Source organism: Notolepis coatsorum, assembly GCF_963971535.1.
Source record: "Notolepis coatsorum genome assembly, chromosome: 8".
Classification (NCBI taxonomy): domain Eukaryota; kingdom Metazoa; phylum Chordata; class Actinopteri; order Aulopiformes; family Paralepididae; genus Notolepis; species Notolepis coatsorum.
Genome location: NC_140172.1, coordinates 125,371,076 through 125,394,955, shown reverse-complemented (window position 1 = coordinate 125,394,955; position 23,880 = coordinate 125,371,076). Strand labels below are relative to the sequence as shown.

Genomic DNA, 23,880 nt, shown 5'->3' with positions numbered 1-23,880 from the left:
AGTTTATAGCAAAAAAAGAAAAGAAAAGACAAACATATTATTGTAGAAGTGGTAAATTAGCCCTTTTTCTTTTTCCTTTGTGAAACGCTCACAACAGGCACTCAGCAATGTGTTGTGATTTTATTTTCTCCTTTTAAAAAGGCTGTCTTGCTGGATTACTCCACGTGGAAAGTATGCGACACAGCCATGCAGTTCTGGAAGGAAAACGTTTTTTTTTCTAAAGCACATTTCAAAAACAAGTGTAGTTGCACCAGAGTGCTGCACATATAAAATGGCACTATAATAAAACAACAAGGTCAAAACATGGTAAATTCACAAGTGAGGAGAAAGTGATACAAATGCCACAAATATAACAATGAATATGATAAAAAAAAATAAAAAAAAAAATAAAACAGGGTAGGTGTGAGATCCAGACTATCCAGACTAAAAAAACAGTTTAAAAGCTAAAAGGCCAGGGTAAACAGGTAGGTTTTTAACCTGGATTTAAAGGTCGGACAGGGACAATGTGTGTACTGGACGCGGTACCACTTTACAGAATAGTTAAGACGGTAAGGAGGTTTGTATTGGAAAAAAGGGAGATAAAGCTGAGAGATCTGGTCCTGAGTGAAGTCACAGGAGACACGTGTACAGCATGGAAACTGTGCTTTACTGTGCTTTGGTGGCATGGAAATGCAATTACAACGCTACCAGAATGACCCCATGGCTACATCTCTGCCTTTTCCATCTCTCTAGTCTAAACCCAACACATCACTCAATTAGCTGGGGACATTTATTCTGAGGTCATCACAATGATGAAACACAAGGGGACAAAGGAGCAGATTTCTAGTGTCGTCGTTATTAAGAATTGAGTTGTGCCCATCCGCTGTTTTTCAGTTTGTTCTGGGCTGAATGATACCTTTGCGAAAACATATCGGCTCCACTTTCTATTGTGCATGACTGTGCACCTGTGAAAACACAGACAGAAGAGTCCCCATTCCTGCTCCTCTCTATGGACAGTCTAGCTCTAGCCAAAGAAGATTTTAATAGGGCCCCATGGTGGTGATGATGGTGGGGGGAGGGGGGCGTATGCAACTCAGAACCAGAATCACTTTATTTACCAGTGTAGGTAAACACAGTAAACCTGGTTTGTCCAGGCGTTCCAGAACGTAGTGGAGAGACACGCCTGTACACTGTGTTGAGTCAGGATTTAAAGCACCACACCACAGAGCTGTTAGTCAAGACCACCTTGGTCAAGTCCATGACCGGGCCCAGTCGAGCTTGACTCAAGATTACCCCGTTCAAAGAGAGTCAAGACAAGTCGAGACTCGAGACAGACTCCTGGGCGTATCAAGTCATTTTGAAGACCAAAAGTGAAACATGAAACGGTGTTTGTGAGAGACCTTTCAAAAAGGATGCTCAGCATTCCACTAGATAAGTATGGGGGATGGGGGGGGGTACAGGTAGTAAAAACAACACAAGCAGTGTAAACAAATAAGTCAATATAATTACTATCTAACTAACTGAAATATACAGCATTCACAGTGTCACATAAGGTGCAGTATGCATGAGGTAGTGTTATCATTTACTGTCTAACTAACTGAAGTATACAGAATTCACAGTATCACAGTATTCACATAAGGTGCAGTATTCACATAAGGTGCACATAAGGTAGTGTTATTGTCCTCCTTGGGTTCCTATTAGTTCTAGTTGGATGTCTGGCAGCAGTCCCTGCCCACTGTTGTGGAGCCTGATGGCCGCTGGTATGAAGGACTGTCCGAGGCGGTTAGTTGAGTGTCGGGGGGGGTATGAGTCTGTGGCTGAACGTGCTTCTCATCTTGACTAGCTCGTCGTAGAGGGGGTGGGAGGGATTCTCCAGGATAGCAGCCAGCTTCCTTCCCATCCCTCTCTCTGCCATCACCTCTAGTCTGACCAGTTCGACTCCCACCACGGAGCTAGCCTTCCTCACCAGCTTGTTCAGTTTGTTGGTGTCCCTCGAGTTGATGTAGCCCCCCCAGCATGCCACAGCATAGAAGAGGACGCTGGCCACTACAGACTGGTAAAATGACTGCAGCAGTCTATTGCACACGTTGAAGGACCTGAGTCTCCTCAGGAAGAACAGCCTGCTCTGTCCCTTCCTGTAGAGGGCCTCTGTGTTGTCCAACCAGTCCAGTTTATTGTTCAGGTGTACCCCAAGGAACTTATATGACTCCACCACCTCAACCTCCTCCCCTCGGATGGTGATGGGAATCGGGGGGGGGGGGCTATTCTTGGCCCACGACAGAAGGTTAACCTTTTACTATCACACAACCGACGGTCGCCTTGAGGGTTAACTGTGTGCGGCAGTGAAAGGGTTAAGAACCTCTGGGTCCTCGCCAAGGAGTCTCAGGAGGTGCTTGGCTGCTCTCACTGGGCACTCAGACACCTTCTGCATTTAGACACACCTCCTCGCGGCCACCGACCATCAAGCGCGGCATCGTCTTCAGAAGTGAGCGCGGTGCCGCCACACAAATGCAACGCTGGTTGAGTCAGAGAGAACACCTCTCAGACCATATGAACTTTGAACTCTGAAGTCCATTGCCTAAACCCCAGGCTCTGTTACCCTTACTGACTGTACCAACTTTGAACTCTGTTGCCTATACTGTTGCCTATACTAGTCGCTTTGGATAAAAGCGTCAGCTAAATGACTAAATGTAAATGTAAAATGTAATGTATACTAATTTATACCTACCTACTGCTTTCACTGTCTACAACTGCCCTACACTGTAATCATAGTAATCATAATAATCATAGCTACCTACAGTAGCTAGTTTACCCATATAACTCTGTATTTTAGCATACTGTACAATAGTGCTGTATATACCGTATATACTATATATACATTTATATTTACAGCATATACAGTATATATCCATATCTGTCTAAATATACAGTACCTGCATATAATTATTCTATATACCTGCATATAACCCATATAACTGTGTATGATAGCATGTACAATAATGCTGTATATACCGTATATATATTATATATATTCGTACTGTATATATATGTATATCCACATCTGTATGTAGTATGTACATACCTGCACATAGATAAATTGTTACATATCTGTAGATACTATACCTATACATATCCATTACTTCTTTATACATGTATCGTATATTAATATTACAACTCTGTACATACATCTGACTAGCACTATACTCAGTAGTACTAATTTATATATGTTGTACCCAGTTTAATCACCTGTACAATATTACTATTGCACTTTACTATTACATTTGCAAACCTCCAATGCCAAACCTCCTTTTGTTGAACTGCACTGTACGATGACAATACATTTGAATCTAATAAATGGAAGTAGGGCTGTCCCCGACTAAGAATTTGGATAGTCGACTTTGATTGGCCGAAATGGGCCGATAGTCGACTGGTAGTCGACTACCCCCCTGAATGCAAAAATATATATATATATATAATTATTATTATATATATTTTTTGTCATTCCATTTGGGCTGTGGGGGGTGCTTACTGTCTTAAGGAGTCAACTGAAGGCTTCTTGTCCTCTGCAAAAGCATGCAATTGGTCCACTGATGGATACATCTTGATATTTGTCTAGTCTAGTGTGTTCATTAGATGGGTGAAATCCTCTTTCAGTGCCTTCAGTGTTTTCTTAGGCAGTTAGCCTCAGGTATGCGCGCCATTAGCGTTAGCCACGCTTCTAGGCCACTTTGCGTTTGGAAAGAATGATTATATATATATATATATATATATATATATATATATATATATATATATATATATATATATATATATAGTGATGCACCGATGTGAAAATTGTGGCCGATACCGATAACCGATATTAATATTGCTGTTCTGGCCGATACCGATATTTACCGATGTCGATATCTCTGTATAGAAAACACTTTTTTATGATAATCAAATAAAGAGCTATTTTCCAAAACGCATAATTTTTTTACTTTTGTAACTTATTTTCAGAAATGACTGATATTTTGAAACTATTTAAGGCCAAAACATGTAAAAAGAAAAAAGAAATATATATAATTTTAATATCGGCCCTATCTTGATATCGGACCGATACCGATGTGTAAAAAAACTGCCATATCGGCCGATATATCGTGCATCACTAATATATATATATTATACATTGTCTTTTCTTTTTGCATTCGAATAAGAGGTTGGCAGTCGACTACGGCTCCTTTCGATCGATTAGTCGACTATTCGACTAATCGGGGTCAGCCCTAAATGGAAGTGTCCCATTTCCCCCCTCCCCACACGTCCCTCCCGTACCGCGAAGTTGCGCGCTGAGCGATCAGAACTCTGGCAAGGAGGAGTGTCAACACGAACAGGACGTCTCAGAGGAGACGCTCGTTCTGGCAGGTCGTACGCGGAGCTAAAAACTCTGAGGTGCAAGACTTCTAATGCTACTGCGGAACATTATCAGCAGCACTGGTAAGCCATCTAGCTTGGCTCATCAGTTGCAAATGACTTCTGAACATGGTTACAACACTAGAGGGGCCGCTTCTGGTAACATCAGAACAAAAACCGCACCAAAATCAAATGTTCTCAAACTCACTGGCATAATAGGTCAATAGTAGGCTACTCTGGAATGCTCTGCCGAAATTAACATCTTATCTACAACACATAACAAAATGACTTTCAAAAAATATATTAAGAGATATCTTGTCAACTTGTCTGTATTTTTTATTTTATTTTACTGGAATGTTAGATTTTATAATGTGAATTTGTATATTTGTATTCATTTTTTATTTACGTGTTTTATTTTAATTTGACGTTTTAGTTGTACTACATTTGTATTGTATAATTTTTTTACATTTTATCCAGGACCCCAGGAAGACTAGAGGCTCTTTCATGTGTCTCTAATGGGGAGCGACGTCTTCTGTGCTCGTATGTAAGCGGCAGGTCCGATAAACAGCGTCAGTAATCAGGACTCAGGGACACCGGCCATCATGCAGGACTCGGCTTGCGTGGCTGTATTCCCTCCGGTGGAGTTAATGCCATGTTACTGTAGTTCAGAACCTTCATCAACAGGTACCGGCTTTGATCCACGGAGGAAGGGGAGACATTAGTGGACCAGCTAAATGTAGCATAACCCCTACTTTTGAACACTGAAGGAATGTGCAACGAGATAGACTAACCCGTGCTAATGACCCATGTCTTTCCTTGTTGTCGGAGTCACTGTCTGCTCAGTGTAACTTGTTGGCTTAGATTTGGAAGTATACAAAATGACTCAGGCTATCTTGAATCAGGGGTTCTTAATATGGGATATTTTGACATTAAGTGGTATGAAATAATTGCCAGTAGTGTAGTTTCTGTTGTGGACGGTTACAACCTTTGTCTGTATGTTGTGGTGCAGATTTAAAACCTTTTTTTCTCAAGAGTCTGAAGCTTGCCGGTTCGCTCGGAACCCTGCCAGAACCCTGCCAGAACCCTGCCAGAACCCTGACCGCAGGACTCGGTAAGTAAGCTGATGCATATGCATCAACTACACCACTGGCAAGTAGGCTATTTCATACCATTTAATGTCTAAAAAAACGATCCCTTTAAAAGAAACCCTGCCTAGTACAAGCACATATGACGTCGTATGGAGGCAAGAAATAAGTGCAGTGACGAACACAGAACAATGTAAAATACTCTCTACATGAATCAACTCCACCCTGGGCCCAGTGATCACGCACAAAACCACACACTAAGGTCCGGTTGAGGTTAAGCTTTAGCTTCTATAGCGTGGTCACCAGGGCAGGATGTGATGCATAGGACGTCCTGTCTGGTAAAGCAGGAACAGGTCATCTTTCATTTGCTGCCCAGTCTTTTCTTCTGTTCATTTCAACCACTCCCCCCAACAAGAGGTTCACAAGGGTCAGAGAGAGAACATGACATCTGAGAGAACGAGATACACAAGCAGCATAAAGAGATAAGAGAGATAAGGGGGGGGGAGATGGGGAGAGAGAGAGAGAGAGAGAGAGAGAGAGAGAGAGAGAGAGAGAGAGAGAGAGAGAGAGAGAGAGCGAGAGAGAGAGAGAGAGAGAGAGAGAGAGAGAGCGAGAAAGAGAGAGAGAGATAGAGACACGCACACACACTCAAGCTAGGTCACAGCAGTCCAGACTGGGTGACTCAACTATCACTATTCAGACAATTCATCTATCTCAAACCCTGCCCTCTTTTCTTTTATTGGGTCAATTCTGGCCAGGTGTCAGAGAAGATGTCCCAGTCGCCTTTTCCTTAATGATAAGCAAGCAGTGCAAGAATGCGGAAGCATTCTACCGTAGTGGCGTGCGGTAATGCGCCTTTCATTTTCCGCCGCCCAGCGCCCGTGCGTGCACCGGCGGCGTGCTCGCTCAGGTGCGTGCGCGCGCCGGCGTGCTCGCGCGAGGTGCTCGCGCGAGGTGCCCGCACATGCGCATGAGATCCCGCCTTGGTTCGACACGAGCGGAGCTCAATATATATAAGTCACCGCCCCTTATTCAGTATCTAGAAATAGCTCAATTGGCAAGACTACATGGCTGTGGATCCTATGGCTTGTTTGCTGGCGAGTTCGAATCCCATTGAATATTTTTTTTTTAACGTGTATTCTTTCGCCGGTTAAGGTTAGGCATGGTTAAGGTTAAGGTTAGGCATTGTTTCGGAGTTGGTTAAGGTTAGAACGGTTAAGTTTAGGCGCTGTTAAGGAGCTGGTTAAGGTTAGAGTTTGTCAAAGAGAATGGCAATATAATTTCTATGGTTAAGGTTAGGCATGGTTAAGGTTAAGGTTAAGGTTAGGCATTGTTTCGGAGTTGGTTAAGGTTAGAACGGTTAAGTTTAGGCGCTGTTAAGGAGCTGGTTAAGGTTAGAGTTTGTCAAAGAGAATGGCAATAGACAGCCTATTTCCGCGCGACAGCTCCCAAAGCGGGCCTGAAAAGAAAGGCGCTTTACCGTAGTGGCGTGCGGTGACGAATGCTTCCGCATTTTTGCACTGCTTGCTTATCATTAAGGTAGACGCGTCCCAGTCCTACCAATACTACCATTACCTTCAAAGTCCCTTAATGTCCAATTAACAAACCCTTCGAAGACATGATCCCAAGTGTATATGTAAACCAATTCTACAGACAAAACAACAAAGAACAAACCATCTGATTTTTATCAGTTGAACTTTAACCAAATTAGTCGAGTATTTTACATGCATTACATATTGTATTGGGAGCGACAGGAGAACACAATGAGCATGCATCAGTTGCACAATAAAAGAACGTTTCACAAAATGCAATTAGAAATGAACATATTGCGAAAGGCTTTGTTCGTAATTATTTTCTTTTGTGGAACTAATGGAATAAAGATGCATCACTGAAGTAAGTTGGTCTGTCGTGCAAAGTGTTTGGAGGAGCCTGCATCCTCTCCTATGGATGTGAATCCAGAGAAGAAGCTTTAATTCATTCCCGTGCAGGATGACAAAACCTCTGCCACAGACTCGCCCAAGCTACTAATCCATCACAGTAATCACCAAGCCGTAATTTGGTTTTGTCCAAGTTCCTCTGTTTGTCGTTATTGCCTTATTCCCAGAGTCCCCCCTCTGAGCCGAGCCTCTCTCACGTCAGTGGGCAACATTCAGAGACCTCTCATTGAGACCAGACGTTGACGAAGCGTTTCGACAATCGTCGGCATCGTTTCGTAGATTACGTTACGTTCTCCTTACTGTCAGTCACCCGACTCCCCCGGGGAGAAGTGCAAGTCTCTTCCAGGAAACAATCCCTCATAAACATATCCTCCTCACAAACTTCCTTTCCCCATCCATATCTTCTTATTCATAATATGTTTATTTGCCAGGACGACAGTTAATTTCAAGCTAGGCTTAACATCGCAAGGTTTTTGTGTGATTCTATTCACAAATGTCACCATGTATGCATAATATATGCTCACTACTACATGTATTTATTGCTCCAACTCCGCCCACTACATACAGTGTACTCGACTACATACGAACTCTCTAACCCCTGTCCCCATCTCCCCATCTCTCTGAGTGGTTGTCTCGTAGTGTTGTCCAAGGTGGTGGATGTCTCGGGGTGATGGCCAAGATTGTAATGACTGTTCTACCCCCACATTGGTTATGTGCACCATTGAGGTCATGGATCAGCTTCCTACCGTCTTCTGTCCGACCTACAACGTCTAAACCATGCCTATTCTATTTCATTGCTGGGTTAAGTACTTCTATTCTATTCACATATATGCTTACTACATGTATCTATTGCTATGTCCGCCCATCACAAACATGCAAACTGTCTAACGCCTGTCCCCGTCTCCCTGTGAGTGGATGTCTCGTGGTGATGACCGGAGTGGTGGACGTCCCATGGTGATGGCCGGGAGGATGCGATCCTCTCTACGCCGCCCTCCTACCTCAAATGGATCCGTCATCAGCTCTATTTTCAATCTTTTCAAAATGTTCTTATGTACCCCAGTTGCTATTGCATGTACTTATTTGTGTTTCATTACACGCATAGTACATACTTACCAACTGTTTCGCCTGTTTTATAGCAACACTACTATCGCCAACATCTAAGAAGGGAGATCCCCCCTTGAACGGCCCTTCTAAGATTTCTCCCCTCCACATTGCCTGTGGTTCTTTTTTCCTATTGCTAGGTTTTTAGTGAGTTTTTCCTTACCTTCGCATGGGGTATGTCTGGGGGTGTTGCATTCATTCATTAAATTTTATTTTGGATTTCATGGTGTTTTTGTTTTGTTCTTGATTTATTGTGATGTTTCTTCTTGACTTGTTTAAAGAAGACGTGTACGGCCCATGGGGACATTAACGAACAAATACATTTGATTTGATTTGTATTTTTAAAGAGTGCAAAATGACTGGGGTGTACTTTTGTAGGAATAAAAAACAGTAGGGATTGGGCTTTAAGTTAACTCTAAATGACATTCTCCTTTAATGCCAAACCTAACAGGAGATAGGAGATCAGGGTGTTATCTACATCTCCCTCGCCAGGCAGAACCCACCCACAGGCTGTCAACACAGCAGGAAGTGAGGCAACTGGCACGGCAGAGGCTAAATATATATATATTACCAAGACGGGCTCTCTCGTGGTAATATTCATACAAGATCATCACCTTAGAATGAATGCTTCTCAATGATGTGACTGGTGAGGAGATGGCTGTTCACAGCACGCTATTATTACAGTGTAATGGCAGAAAAATAACCAACTTAATCGGTACAAAAATGGTATACTAACTGACACCTGATTATTTCCAATACCCTTTTTACCTTTTTCATCTTATTTTTGATCAATTTCTTTTATTGTCAATTTACTGTTTTATGTCGATTTTTTATGCTCTAATTTGCTTTTGTATATTCTCTTCCAACCATTGTAGCGCTCTTGACAACAACACAATAATCTCCCCCCAGGGGTGGAGGAGGGTATTCTGCTATCTTCTAATAATGTCGGGCAGAGCCGTCTTCCCCCCTAAAGAGATTTTTACCAATCAACAAAAAGTGGCCACCTGTAATATCATATTATCAATAAAGGACAACAAACAACCAGACTCAGCATCTCTGGAAGCCGCCCTACCTGCATACTTTACTCTGATAAAGATTATCATTATGGATGAAAAAGGACTTGGCAGCGACGGCGACAGGTGCAGTGAATTACAATAAGAGGAGCTGATCTATGATGAGATCTTTGGCAGTTTCTCCAGCGTTGAATTATCTTAATGAAACTGCTGTTGAGATTCTGTAGATAGTTTAGTATCCTTGATGTTGAAATTAAAGTCACACAGGCGCCTTCACAAATCCTGAACGTATCATCATCATAATTCTGTATGCGAAGTAACTTTACTCCGGACTGCATTTATTTATAGAGCTTTTATCCAAAGCGCTTTACAACTTATGCCTCACATTCACCCATTCACTCACACACAGACGGTGGAGGCAACCATGCAAGGTGCCCACCTGCTCACCGGGAGAAGTTAGGGGTTAAGTGTCAAGTGCTCAAGGACACTTTGGCACACTGCCGGGGGGAGTCGGAATCGAACCGGGAACCTTCTGATTACCAGACTACTGCTCTACCTCCTGAGCCACTGTCGCCCCACAGTGTGCAAACCTAGAGCATCCTGTCATCCACGTCAATAGAGGGCTTGCACGGAACATTTGTGTAGTTCACTCTCTTCCGTTGGTGACCACTTTCAAAAGAAAATGCCTAATTGAGAGTAGGTAAAACACTGGAAAAGCATGATATTACTGTTCTACTGTGACATATCAACCGCTGTTTTTCACATAGCAACCATTGTCTCTTCCATTGCCACGCACAAAACAATGGTTGCTATGTTGCAGGCAGCCATGCTGGAAGAAAGAGAACTATACAAACATTCCGAGCAAGGCCTCCATTAAAAGGAATGTAATCAAAGTAAGGTTGACGGTGTACTGCGCCCACAGACGTTGAATTGATCATTTTGACTATTCCCATTCTAGTAAAGATATCTGAATGGCTCATCACAATCCTTCTTGTTGGCACATCCTAAAAAATGGCTGCCACTGAATGTTTGATAATATTGTCATGGAAACTAAGGCTGAATAAGACAAAGGGGATCATCATACACAGAGTTGGACAACACTCCACCTGTATTCCACTGTCAAACATCTCTGCCCAAAGATTCAGAAGTAAACTAACCGGTGCTACCTATGCTCTTATTATTTCCATTAACATATTGAATAAATAATATTATATTATTGTTCCCCCCAGATGAAAAAGTGAAAAAGTTAAATAATTACATTTCACTGCGTCTGTGCAGCCTTGTCCTCATGCAAAAAAGACATAGAATATAGTTCTGATAACTACGTAGGGCTGTACCGAATGCTTCGAAGCTTCGATCATAATGTTGACATTCGAATTCTAAATCAACATTCGAATTTAAAATGTTTAATAATTTTTTATTTTTTTTTTTTAATCTTTTTTTTTTTAAATTATTATCTGTTTAAACCAATTCGAATTTAAAATGTTTAATAATATTATTATTATTATTTTTATCTTTTTTTTTTTATTATCTGTTTAAACCAATGGGGGTATAATATTATAATATTATACATAAGACGTCACCATCACTTTCATACCAACCGTGCCCTTATTGGATTATTTATGTTGACGAAACTGAGTTATATTTAATGAGTTATATTCATTAAAGAAATTTGATTTAATAAAAGAAAAGTACTAATTTAATCAGATTAATCACTAATCATTAATCAAAAAATTGAGGATTTCGTTTGAGAAAAAAAAATTATAGACATTCGAAGCTTCGTTCGAATACTTCAATCGAAGCTTCGAATGTTAAAAAATGACATTCGGTACAGCCATATAACTACGTATAGCACTGCATAACTCGTAAATGTTCAGACAAGCTTCATTTTTGGTTATTAGGGATACTCTGTACGCACCCAATTCAAAGTTATAGCTGCATTTTCTTTCAAACTAAGTCACGGATATCCGGATTCGGTACAGATATCGTCTGTCTTGGGCAGAGCTGTTCAGCAGACTCTGCTTCGGAGCTTGGAAGAGGATGGGTCACAATCCCAACTTTCGGACGTACGTTATTCAGCACTGAGACAACGCTGCTTCTCACAAATGCGATGTATCTCTCGGTGGTATGCAGAGAAGCCGCTTTCAAACGTTTCTATGAGAACACTGACCCGTCCTCTTATTATTATTCTAGTGACTAGAATCTAGTCAATGCATTTGATTAATTGAAAATGGAGCACCCCTATGTAAACAAGACGAAAGTATTTTTCTGGTCTTCATCCTCTTAGCAGTTCTTGTATTGAACTGTATTGTACCCATTCTGCAATCTGTTAATAAAGTTTTCAATCAATCAATCACAATGGCAAAGGCATCGTTTGGATGAACATTCTAGTGGCAATTGAATATGAACATTCCAACTTTGAATTTGACAATTATACTAAATCTCATACACTGAAACAATACTGATTTCCATGACAACGTTATCCTAATTCTTGGCAGCCATCCTATAGTGAACCAAAGGAGATTACCGTAATACTCCAGCACCAGGTTGGACCACCTATGCGCACGTTTAGGATGTAAAGTCGACACTCGAGGCTTAGTTTCTACTAATTAGTATGTAACTGAATCATCTACTGAAATTGAGTAGTTGATCAAACTCTGCAAGCTGCAGTTGTGATTGGAGGATTAAGAAAAGAGGGCGGGTTTGATATAGGTCTATTCTGTGACATCGTATGATTTACACCTACCCTAGGGGCATGTGTATAACCACTCAGCTGTTGCTTAGAGTTACATTGTAACTTATCTCTGTGGTGGAACCGCTTTCATTTTAGTAACACGCAAATCACAATGTAGTACGACTTTACGTTATAACCGGCCTAAGTCTGAACTCGCGCACAGCTGGTGCAACAGGACCCGTTTATCCGTTCTAATTCTGTGACTGCGTCTTAAATTAAGTTTTGCGCTTTACTGTAAGAGGCTGTTCTCAAACCCATGCTCTCTAAATATAGACGGCTACAGACTCTGCTAGGATCCACTGCATTGGAAAGAGGAACTGCAACCAGGATACTGATGAGATTCCCTCCTTGTGCAACTCAACGCCAGCGTGACGTTAAGGCACCGAGTCAGACATTTCTGTGGTCGTCGCTTGAAATCCACATTCGCCACCATTTCCCTATGAACCCAGTTGGGGCCTTTGCAGATTCTTCTCTCATGCACAGTAATGAGTGTTAATGTAAGGTACACAGGGGAGGTGTGGATGGGGTTTGTCACCAGCTCTGGGTGTGTGGGACTGTATTCAGAGTATTCTCATGACAAATGTCCTACCATAAATGGTAGATGGACTGCATTCACACACCGATAACGGAGGCAACCATGCATGGTGACAACCTGCTTACCGGGAGCAGTTAGGGGTTAAGTGACTTGCTCAAGGACACTTCGGAGCTGGAATCAAACCGGGAACCTTTCCAATTACCAGCCGACCGCTCTACGTCCTAAGCCCCCCAATGTCCTACCAATGTAGCACAATGCCATCAACACCGCCCATCGGCCATTCCTTTCATTATGATCACAGGTGTTATTTGATTACCATCGCCTGTGGTTTTCCAACAAAGATGCCTGGGGTGGTGATGATGACAAACTACTTTTGAATAGGCTGGATTGATGTAACTGTGGTGTTGCTCAAATTCCTTTTTAGTCTTGTGTGTCTTCATTGAGCATTTTTGTAAACTGTACCAAACCCATAGCTCACACACCCGCACACAGGAAAACACACAAACACAAACGTGCATGCACATGAACGCCAACATGCACACACTCACTCACCTGCAGGTCAAAGAACTTGCTGTAGCGTCTGAAGATGAGCTCTGTGCTGCCATCGCTCCAGGACACTTTGATGATGTAAACCTGAAACACAAAACACAAAACACATTGGTCCCGTCTCCTTTTGAATTGCCATTGCGTTTCGGGGTCTGATCGGTGCGATCGTTGTATGTTACTAGGCAGAGTGAGTAACTGATCATGAATAGTCACACCTGAAATCCATCCAAAACTGGAAGCGCTTTCTGAATGAATGATGAAGGGAAACAGGATGCGATTCAGACTGCACCGCCACAACCGTCCGACTTCAATGGTTTAATGAAAACCCCATAGGGCCGTGCACTCTGACTCAACATGTGACTTGAGCCTCAAAGACGACGCGAGAGAGCAGCGCGCTGTACGCATCCTCTGACCACATCTTGTGGTTGTCGCTGTCATCGTCATCTGTTCCCTGCCTGAAGCACAACAAGTGATCCCTGTGAACTCACTTCCTCATGCCGTGCCCACGGTCTCTCCTGTGAGAGAGGAGGTCACCACGCTATGCAGTTCTTTTTTCCTTTTACCTTGCGGTTGGCTTTAGAAATTATGAATGAAATCATATGATGCGACTGATCTTTGTGGAAGGGACTATTGAAGGTAAAAGGAAATGTTGTGGAGCAAAAGAGGCTACCAAGGTTACACCTTACAGGTTGAAAAAACCCTCAGCTCGGAACTAGGCTAAATCTGCACCTGGCTCGCTGACAACAAACTATCATTAAAACAGAGTCCATTCTCTTCGGTTCAAATAACAAACTCAGCAAGGCCGACGGCTTCTCAGTTACAGTGGGTGACAATATTGTCACAAGGAAAGATGAAATTACATACCTAGGTTCCATCCTAGAGGCAAATCTTTCCTGTGACAAAATGGCATCCAATGTAATAAAAAAAAGTCAACCAACGAACTAGATTCTTGTACCGGATCTCCTCTCTGGTAAACAAGAATACCCTGAAGACTCTGGCAGGAGCACTCATTCAAGGGCTTGCACCTCAAAGGCGCTAAAAACAAAATTACAAACATCACAAAACAAACTGGTCAGACTACTGCTTGACCTTACTCCTAGAACCCACCTCACCCCTGCCCACTTTGACTACCTAGGATGGCTTAGAGTAGACGACAGATTACAGCAACTTGCAATGGGCCTGGTCTACAAGATACACCACACGACTAAGGTACCGATGTACATGTCAAAATACTTCCCAAAGGTCAGTGAATACCACGACCACAACACCAGAGGGAGCTCCACAAATCATGTTCAACCCAGATTCGGCTCAAACAAGGGACTAAACACGTTTAGCAATTATGCCACATCAATGTGGAACGCCCTACCCAAAGCTGTAAAGGAATGTGAATCACTACCCACTTTTAAAACCACTCTCAAGGAGCACCTACGGGAGACTGCAATTCGAAACTGGCCCCTGTAAATGGCCTAACCCAACCCCCTCCAATGTACAGTAAATGTCCTAACCCAGTAATACACAGTGACGAGACCCTCTTCTTGGACCAAGTAAGGTTGTCGTGTCGATAATCCAATGTAACAGTTACGCCCACCCCACCTACCCATCCCCCCCCCACTAGGGATGGGTACCGAATTCGGTACTTTTGAGGTACCGAACCGAAACACGTCGGTACTACCGAGTATCGAATCAAGTGAGAAACCGAAAAAAATTAAAAAAAATAAATTATTTTACTTTTCTTTTTTTTTTTACTTTTTTTTTTTCATGTCAACGTTCACACGCACAATATATGCTTACCTAGGATTTGACTTGATTCAACAACAAAGCAGTCGGAGCAATGACAAGCCAAAAACTGTCGAAATTGTAGTTATTTGAAGTTTGGATTTTTTTTTTACGACTGAGGTAGGTAAATTACATTTCTTGAGACTAAAGTACCGAAAAAAGGTACCGTTGGGTACCGGTATCGATTCACAGGTACCGGTACCGGTTCAAATGTGAAAGGTACCCATCCCTACCCCCCACCCCACCCACCCACCTCCAATGTACAGTTCCCCCCCCACCCCACCCCACCTACCCCACCCCACCTACCCAACCCCCCCCCCCTCCCACCTCCTCCAATGTACAGTTTCTTCGTCAAATGTAATCTCTCTTCTTTTTTTTTGTTGCTCTTTTTGTATCACAAACAGTACTATATTTGTAAATCTGGTATGTCATAAATGTATAGATGTAGGTTCAAATAACAAACTCAGCAAGGCCGACGGCTTCTCAGTTACAGTGGGTGACAATATTGTCACAAGGAAAGATGAAATTACATACCTAGGTTCCATCCTAGAGGCAAATCTTTCCTGTGACAAAATGGCATCCAATGTAATAAAAAAAAGTCAACCAACGAACTAGATTCTTGTACCGGATCTCCTCTCTGGTAAACAAGAATACCCTGAAGACTCTGGCAGGAGCACTCATTCAAGGGCTTGCACCTCAAAGGCGCTAAAAACAAAATTACAAACATCACAAAACAAACTGGTCAGACTACTGCTTGACCTTACTCCTAGAACCCACCTCACCCCTGCCCACTTTGACTACCTAGGATGGCTTAGAGTAGACGACAGATTACAGCAACTTGCAATGGGCCTGGTCTACAAGATACACCACACGACTAAGGTACCGATGTACATGTCAAAATACTTCCCAAAGGTCAGTGAATACCACGACCACAACACCAGAGGGAGCTCCACAAATCATGTTCAACCCAGATTCGGCTCAAACAAGGGACTAAACACGTTTAGCAATTATGCCACATCAATGTGGAACGCCCTACCCAAAGCTGTAAAGGAATGTGAATCACTACCCACTTTTAAAACCACTCTCAAGGAGCACCTACGGGAGACTGCAATTCGAAACTGGCCCCTGTAAATGGCCTAACCCAACCCCCTCCAATGTACAGTAAATGTCCTAACCCAGTAATACACAGTGACGAGACCCTCTTCTTGGACCAAGTAAGGTTGTCGTGTCGATAATCCAATGTAACAGTTACGCCCACCCCACCTACCCATCCCCCCCCCACTAGGGATGGGTACCGAATTCGGTACTTTTGAGGTACCGAACCGAAACACGTCGGTACTACCGAGTATCGAATCAAGTGAGAAACCGAAAAAAATTAAAAAAAATAAATTATTTTACTTTTCTTTTTTTTTTTACTTTTTTTTTTTCATGTCAACGTTCACACGCACAATATATGCTTACCTAGGATTTGACTTGATTCAACAACAAAGCAGTCGGAGCAATGACAAGCCAAAAACTGTCGAAATTGTAGTTATTTGAAGTTTGGATTTTTTTTTTACGACTGAGGTAGGTAAATTACATTTCTTGAGACTAAAGTACCGAAAAAAGGTACCGTTGGGTACCGGTATCGATTCACAGGTACCGGTACCGGTTCAAATGTGAAAGGTACCCATCCCTACCCCCCACCCCACCCACCCACCTCCAATGTACAGTTCCCCCCCCACCCCACCCCACCTACCCCACCCCACCTACCCAACCCCCCCCCCCTCCCACCTCCTCCAATGTACAGTTTCTTCGTCAAATGTAATCTCTCTTCTTTTTTTTTGTTGCTCTTTTTGTATCACAAACAGTACTATATTTGTAAATCTGGTATGTCATAAATGTATAGATGTAGCAGTACTGTCTATCTGTATGTCATGTATGTCATATATGTTATGATGAATTGAAAATGGGGGACCCTGATGTAAACAAGACGAAAGTCTTTCTCTGGTCTGCATCCCCTTAACAATTGTGTGTATTGAGCTATACTGTATTGTACCCATTCTGCAATCTGTTAATACAATTTTCAATCAATCAATCAATCAATCAAGACTGTGGCTATAAGCATTGCCATTAGTCTGGATCACAGGACTGAGACTGTGGGTATAAGCATTGGCTATTGGTTGACTATTTCAGTCTGAATTCTCCTCCACTTCCGTTATCTGCAACACTATTTTGCAAGGTCACCGTCGCTGTATCCTGGGCTTAGCGCTGCCCAGGATGATTGTGATTAGTTTAAAGAAATACAAACAAGCCAGAGAGTTTGTCCCCCCTATACTGGCATGACAATAGGTTCAGCCAGACCTCTCTCGGGCGACGGCACAGTGCTAACACAGTGTGGAGACTCCGGAGAGAGCTATGGCTACGAGAGACTACCCAAAGTTTAAAAAAAAAAAAAATCTATCTCTTTTACACATTCGTCTGTCCCACCCCTTGCCAATGATCAAAGCCTTGCACAGTGATTAATAAACCTAAAACATCTAGGCTAACCCACTGTCGTCATCTAGCTTAATCATCACAGCCTGTTGGCTCACCCTCAACTCTAACAAACACGTTGCTTTTTTTCCCTGGAGGAGGAGAGGAGAGGCAGGGAGGTGATCGGAAACTCCCTGGTGTCTGGACCATAGGTCTGGATGAATGCTTCTCTTGGCCTCACTCCCAGGCTTTCTCAGGCCTCTCTCTCTCTCTCTCTCTCTCTCTCTCTCTCTCTCTCTCCGGCCATGGCCTGTCCACTGTAGGAGCTCAGAGGGAGGCAGAGTTCATTACAGCCTAGTATAATACACTCTACATTGTAATGAAGGAGTGAAGTGATTAGATTGTCGTGGCTAATGTATTTAGTAGGTACTTTTCTGAATGACCGACTTTCCTGCTTTTGTTTCGTTTTTTTTGTTTAACTTTTTTCCCTATCTGCAAAAAATTGTTTACGAGTACGACTCGAGGTATTATCCCTCTCTAAACTAAGATTACAACAGGCTTTCCCAACCTTGGGGTTAGGACCCCATGTGGGGCCACCGGACATTCAATTGGGGTCCCTTCAAAATAAAACGACTGTATTAATATTGTGTTGTTATCAGTGTGCTTGACAAACTGCTTTAATGGATTTTTGGGCTTGTACAGAAGGGACTGTAAGACATACACCCGCTGGTCTGAGAGTTCGACACTGACGAGTGTACAACAGCCGCTTGGTTTCTGCCCCTTACAAAATCACGTGGGCCTATTAGGACAGCGTGAGTGATTTCATTCATTTCAAATGTTGGTGTCATAGGAATGTTCTGACCTCAGTATATGGTATCAACAACTGCTCTCTTACAAGGCCTATTTTAAAGCAGACAGGTCCAGCAAAGGGCAACAACTTTGCCATAGCTTGTCAAAAAAGAAAACAATCACCATACATACTACCTATAGCCTTAGCTATGAAAGATTCACAGACCAATGAAACGCTACTCCTCATATCTATCCTCAATGCCAGTGTTTCCCATAAACAGGATAGTTTCAGGCTATTTGTGTCGGCCACAAATATCCGTTAGACCCACCACAAAATAAGATTCCCAAAACTGATACAATAGTTTATTGTGTTGTATGAGCCGTTTTGTTTTTGCTCCCTGCCTAGTGCCTACCACCAACACAGCAAACAACCTAGGGACTAGGGCTGGGCAATTAATCAAGTTTCAATTATGATTTGGGCATCCTGCGATCATGAAAACAAGATAATCGAGATGAAGCGATTATTGTGCTGCATGCCATGTTGCTCTCATTTTGTCTTGTGTTTGTAAATGCGGCGCACCCTTCCTTCACAGTGGTGCGCTCTGCCCCTCCAGCTCAAACAGTAGTTTCAGCATCGTGTTGAGAGGGAGGAGGGAGCCACGAGGCGCTTCTCCAGTTGTTTTGAAACATCTTCGGTAACTTGTAGAATATGACAGAAAGGCGGCATTTGGTCGGGAAGAAAGGTAGAAAGAATTCAGTCGTGGTCATACAATGTTCTCAAAAGATCAGTGAGTAATCGTGTTTGCTAATCGTGAATTCAATATCAATCTAAATAATGGTGATTATGATCTTTGCCCTAATGGAGCACCCCTACCAGGGACACAATGCACGGCCTCTCATGGTCTGAGGTCTTAACACCTAGTCTACGTGTGTGTATAGTACACTGGGAGCCAGCATGGACCAGAACCATACTGACTGTACCGGAAAACACAGGGACAGATGGTGGAGACACGGGACCTCTAGAACTGCACGTCCTTCACCAATAACACTCACAGCGCTGAAGTCTGTTGGTAGATCAACCCCGTCATCAATTCACACACATACACGGATGAATGCACACACACACACATACGCATTGCAAAGTAAACACAAAGCCAACTCATCCACCTGCTGATAAGAGTTTGACCGTGGCCCCACCCACTTCTTCCTAGATGAGATGATGTCATGTCCGTCTCAAACAGACCAGTAGTCATCCATCCATACCATATTCTTGCAATATCGACATCAAGGTATTTGGTCCAAAAGATATTGTGATATTTGATTATCGCCCAGCCCTAGAATGTGGCTCTACTGTTTTCCCACTTGCACCAAACGTGAGAAAAGTGCCTTTGTCTTTATGGCATTCTTGTCTTGTCTCTCTCACAAGCCATGCATTATGCATCAACACAGCAGGCTGAGCAGGGAATGGTTGTCAATAAAGGAGAAAACTCAACAAACATTTCTCTGCGCTTTTTCAGTCTGTTTGTCTGTCTGTCTGTCTGTTTGTCTTAAGTTAACCCATTGAAACTGGGAAACACATTTATGTGTATAATACAGGCTATATACATTTATAATGCATTATTAGCAGCAGTTTAGGTCTAAATGGGTGCTTCCAAACGGAAGCCAGACATAAACCAACTGAAACGTTGTCATGGTTACGGCCTGATCGCAGCATTATCACCTATAATGCACATGAAGACTGGATGAATGACTGTGCCCGTTTGAACCTGTCTAGACCGTTGTAAAGCTAAAGCCTGTGCTATTTCTCTACAGGCTGCATGATTGTTTTGCACATGTTGATACAAAAAAAACAAGCCTTAAAGATCTATCACCAGTACTCCTTACTAAAGTCAAAGTCAAAGTCAGCTTTATTGTCGCTTCTCATTATGTGCAAGTCATACAGAGAAATTAAATGACGTTTCCCCCTGAAGCCACGTGCTTAAAAAAATACCTGTATCACTGTACATAATACATATTACAACTGATCGGGTTAGCATTACACAGAGTAGTACTAATTTATATATTTTATACCCAGTTTAATCACCTGTACACTGTATACCACTATTGCACTTTACTGTTACATTTGCACTCTGGTTGGATGCCAAACGTCTTTTCATTGTATTGTACTTGTGCTGTATAATGACAATACATTTTGAATGTAATCTAAAACACAAGTTCAGCCGTCCTATATTAAAGGTATTTGGGCTAAATACCATAAATACATACTCTTCTGTCCTGAAAGCAGTCAGTAGGCCATTCCCTGTTCAAACACGTCTCCAAGGTTTTGTTTACACTGTGCCAACAATGACCTCAGAAACGGACACGCAAAGCGTGCGGCCTACGGTATTTCCTGGTCAATTACAAGTCACAGCTGGCGGACGAAATAGGACTGCCTGAAGGTAGGACAGGCCTGGGCCTCCCCCCCATCTGAACTTCAACCATGATTTGTCCCACCAACGGTGGTCCACACGGTTTGGACAAGCATTGTGGGACATGGACATTCCCTGGTGGGACCGCCAGCCTATCTGGATCAGTCCCTTTGATGACATGGGCCAATGAGCAGGGATGGGATCCTAAAGTCTGGGCGCCATGTGACACTCGCCTCCATTAGAATGCTGTCCTGTACGTGTCATAGTATGGTATAGCTGAAACAGTAATAGCCTAACGCTAGCCATGAGCTACCAGGCTAGTGTTACTACACAATAAAAGTCATTAGTCATAGACATAATTGTCTGGGTGTAGGCCACTCCAGATGTTGCAGAGGGCTATACAGACTGTAGGCCAGGCCTACTCAGGTCCAGAAGTCCCATATGGACCACTTCCAACAATGGATTGATGATTGGTGATTGATTGAGCTGTACTGTATTGTACCCATTCTGCATTCTGTTAATACAATTTTCAATCAATCAATCAATCACGACCCACAATAGTGACCCCACTTCCTCTAAGGACAGAAGGGATCAAACTCAGGCTACTTAGGCCAACTTGTGCGTATAATACCTGAGAAATGTAGTTTTTCTTTCCTTTGTTCTTTTCAGCATAAGCCTATATGTTATGCTGGCCTAACACACTTTCAAGAACCACGAAAAGCATATATGCACTGGGTTATTTAAAGGAGTCAAAGTTACTTATATAGCCTAAAGTGACCTTTAGATATAGCTGGTGAAGTTACTTTTAGACTATATGTTGCTGGCAGATATATGGGACGTCACATGAGGACAGGGGCTGGTTTTAGGCAGGCAGTCATTTTCCCTACCCCATCCGATGATCTGTCCCTGAATCCATATTTAGGCTATGTGTAGAGTAGACACAACACAAGTCAGAGGGGTAATAATGAAGTCAGATCATAGATGGCGATTGTCCGGCTTCATTTCAGCACCCCAATATACAATAATTATAACTTCAGCTGCACACAGCATACAATCTGGCCTATGTCCCGTTATTCCAGAGTCTGTATCCTAGTAATATAGACTAGTAGTCTTGAGCATAAAACGTTGAAACAATGACCTGAAAACAAAACAATGACCTGAAAACATCTGCACACAGCATACAATCTGGCCCTATGTCCCGTTATTCCAGATGCTGTATCCTAGTAATATAGTAGACTTGATCATAAAACGTTGAAACAATGACCTGAAAACATCCGTGAACTCTTCAATAAAATCTGAACGCTGGCCCATTTCAACTGTTGTAAAATGTAATTTGATACGTCCCCCTTTGTTTTTACTTTCCCCCCGATAGCCAGGAATAATAAGGGAATAAGAGTCATTCGATGAGGGGGAAAAGAAGTGCGCTCGAAGTGGTAACTCAGTTTTGATTTGTACTTCTTTAGGTTGTACTTTAGTTTGTATATATTTTGTATAGTGTTTGGCCTTTATTCTTTTTTTTACCTTTTACTGTATGAAGCACACTCTCAGGGGGGGGCTCATGCAGAACCAAGCATTTCACTGTAATGTACATTATAGTGGGAAATAAAACTTGAAACTTGAAATACATAATGATGAGCTGTCAACTTGTTGACTTACATAGTGTTTATTGGGGTTCCTCCGCTTCTGGACGTCTTGCACAGTTACTTCGTGCACGGTCCGCCGTGGCATGATCAGTCCGTCCTCCTCTGTGCGTCTCCGTCTCAACAAAAGGCCTGGTTGTTGTTGTTTTATTGTATGACAAACGATTAAACCCACAACTGGAGAAAAAAGTTTATATACCGAGACTCAGTAGAATTGTGAATGCGACAACTGGCGATCTAAATCCAAACAGCTTTATATCCCGTCCCGCACCGATTCATCGCTCAAAAATAATAAGTGCGTCTTTTCGGAGGCGTTTACATCTGCGCGTCTTTTCAGGCTGCACCATATGTATATTATTAGTATATATATATTTCCGAAATAGGATCAAGCGGTTTTTGTAGCCAAACTTGTTCCCCTTCTTCCTCGATTGTGTCGTCCACTCCTCTTCTTCACTTCTATGCGATCAGCCTCGACACTGTATGGAGGAGGTGGGAGGGTCATTGAACAATGATCATATTCCCCCCCCCGGTGATCGAATTCACACACACACCGAAAAGGAAAAAAGTATCCTGAAAAGAGAGCGAATCGTACGCCTTGCTTTCTACATGGACCACCTACTTCTTTTGGAAGCCATGAATCAGTTCTTCTTTTTTCCCTCTTGCGGTGTCTCTCATCCGGCTCCAACCAAATTCCCAGCCTATCCTAGCTCACCTACTCTCACCACAACAAGTAGCTCCAGGTCCCATGGTCTTCATGGACCACCTATAACCCCCCCTTGACTGATGGGGACACAACATCATCCAGATGTAAGATACTGTATATGGGCCTCCTGTAGTAATAAATAATAGCCTAATGATATGCCAAGGACATTTTTATTTGGACACTGACAACTATTTTAGTAGTGATGTGCTCATAGCTTAGTAATAATAGGCAGCATTGGTTTGTGTTGTCATTCACCCCCCCCCCCCCCCGTAAAGCTCCAGTAGGCAGCTTTTTTTGTATTTTATTTGCCAGAAAATGCCATAATACCCTTTCGTCTATCAGTAAGTGAAGTAGTGTGAGAGTAAATCTGCATATCGTGTGTTTTAAACAGGTAGGCCTGTACCAAGTGTCTTGATTTGGCCTACAAATCACATGAGTCATAAGTGATATTATCATAGGCCACACTCACAAAAACACTTAATATTGCATAATACTGATCATAACATTTCTCCTACCCTGTTGATATGATTATTGGGGGACATTTGGCCCCCACTATTGGTTCATTTAAGAATGGCTCAACATGTTTGGTTAATGACTACAGAGCAAGTGAATGAATGAATGAATGAAATGAATGAAAAAAAAGTGTCATGTTGATTGGATAAAACATATGTTATGATAAATAATATCACTGGTCACTGTCACCCACAAGTACATTTTGTACTCCAGTTAGTTATCAACCAGAGGGTAAAACTTCAATCAAATGCAATGTTTCTAGAAAAGAAAAGAAAAAACAC

At 42.5% G+C, this 23,880-nt stretch overlaps 1 protein-coding gene across 1 annotated transcript in view; it reads right to left on the bottom strand.

Annotated features, from left to right (window-relative positions):
- Window positions 1–22,995, bottom strand: part of sh3pxd2b (SH3 and PX domains 2B) — a 127,438-nt gene extending 104,443 nt beyond the window's left edge. The window contains 2 exon segments of the mRNA XM_084320675.1: window positions 13,323–13,403; window positions 22,400–22,995. Of these exon segments, the coding sequence (XP_084176801.1) occupies window positions 13,323–13,403; window positions 22,400–22,471 (153 nt within the window). The 5' untranslated portion in view covers window positions 22,472–22,995.
- Between the last annotated feature and the right edge of the window lie 885 nt (window positions 22,996–23,880).